The 1,779-nt window shown below is 38.0% G+C and overlaps 1 protein-coding gene across 1 annotated transcript; it reads right to left on the bottom strand.

The window, feature by feature from the left end:
• Positions 1–725: 725 nt before the first annotated feature.
• On the bottom strand, positions 726–1,573 carry LOC120125857 (receptor-like protein 9DC3). The gene is made up of 2 exons (XM_039144189.1): positions 1,221–1,573; positions 726–906 (listed from the first exon to the last, which is right to left on the bottom strand). Exons 1-2 carry the CDS (start codon positions 1,571–1,573, stop codon positions 726–728), a joined length of 534 nt encoding a protein of 177 aa, XP_039000120.1.
• Positions 1,574–1,779: the final 206 nt, after the last annotated feature.

Here is a 1,779-nt window from a genome sequence, read left to right as displayed (position 1 = left end):
TGAATCGACAAAAAACCAACAAAAATTAAAACTGACGATACTTTCGACTGAAATTAACGACGAACAACTACGATTCACAACGAAAGGTTTGAGGGGTTTTGTTCATCGGTCGACAAAGAACACAATCGTGGTTTTGGTTCGTCAAACGGAGGCCAGACGATGAGCAGATCGGAATTCAAATGAGGGTTGAGTGGAAGGGAAAAATGGGAAATTATGCAGAAAACAATCGGAGAAAGGGGTTTATAATTCATCCTATAAAAAATTGGTTAAACCATGAGTTTAGTCACTGAATTTCATGCACTTATTAAAATCGTCTGCCAACTTTATGATTTTATAATTTAATCCTCAATTTCCTCCAAAATACCAATTAAATCCAATACTTTATAATTTCTAAAATTTAGCCCCTAAATTGGGGTGCGACATTTATGGTTTTGGGTCGATCATGTTTGGCGAACTTGACAATGCAGGTTTTTCTATTTATTCTCTTAGCCTATGTTTTTTTTGTAACCAGAAATATGTTGTTAATTTCTACATATTGGATTTTCAATATGGGCTAAGAGCACTAGTCAGAGCAGGTTATGGAGGAACTTAGTGGACCCGAAGTGATGAGGTTGAAGTAGCATGGACCTGGATGAATTCCTTATCATACTCGTGTTCGACTAGGGTCTGTTGGATCCACTGTTGGGATGAAAAGAATAGGAAGCACGTTAAGGCTGCAGAACTTGCTATTGTTGCTTTGAGTTGGGGTTGGAGTTGGGTTTCAAAGGCGGAACACTGGACGAGGAACGATCAAGCACTGGGATATCAAACATTTTCTCCAACTCACCGGATTTCTTGATATCACCGCCTGCGTATGACACTGACCTTGATGACATTGTTGATTGTCGCTCTTTTAGCTGCTTCGGCCTTCTCGAAACAAACAATCCATTGTTTCACATACTTTCTTTTATATATATGTGTGTAAAGTTTCATCAATTTTATTAAAAAGAGAAGGAAACACAAATAAGATGCTGATTAAGATAGTCTTTACAAGCTATAAACACACAAGTGGACTTTGTTGCCATGAGAGAAGACCCTGTAAAACATAATACGAACAACACAACATACAACAAAGCACCCAGGCAGAAAACAATACCGACCACTGAGAAATGAAGTTTAATGCTTTGTCCAAGGCCTTTATTTTTCTGCAAAGGAATCAGCGAAGGAGTTTAGTTCTATACCATTTTGCAAATCTTTGTTGAACTTTCAAGTAGCTCCGAATGAACCACCATGGTTTTCCTGTGGTGAATACAACGTATCCCATGCTCAGTCCCAGCACCAACCCACATCCATACCCCATCAGTATAGAAAATTTCCAATTCAATCCATCATCATCATCATCTCTATAAAATTTTGCTGGAGTTTCGTGATCAATATCACGACTTTTTGATAATGGCAACCCCCATAAGCCCAAGTTTCCTATGTAGGAATCACTGGTGAAAGTATCAAATTGTTTGCCTTGAGGAATAGGTCCCACCAGATAATTATGAGAAAGGTTTAACACCTCCAAGAATCCAAAATTATTCAACTCCATTGGAATCTTTCCTCAGAGCTTGTTTGATGAGAGATCTAATGATTCAAGATTTCACAAATCACCAAATGATGATGGGATAGAACCCTTTAAACATTGTGAGAGAGGTTTATGACAATGAGAGAATGAAGTTCGCCAATTGTTTTAGGAATTTCTCCTAAGAATTGATTGTTGGGAAAGTTAATTACCATCCAGCTGGTCAGTAGTTC

Source organism: Hibiscus syriacus, unplaced genomic scaffold (assembly GCF_006381635.1).
Source record: "Hibiscus syriacus cultivar Baekdansim isolate YM2019G1 unplaced genomic scaffold, ASM638163v2 tig00110445_pilon, whole genome shotgun sequence".
NCBI lineage: Eukaryota > Viridiplantae > Streptophyta > Magnoliopsida > Malvales > Malvaceae > Hibiscus > Hibiscus syriacus.
The sequence above is the reverse complement of the archived record's forward strand: the minus strand, read 5'-3'. Positions and strand labels throughout refer to the sequence as shown.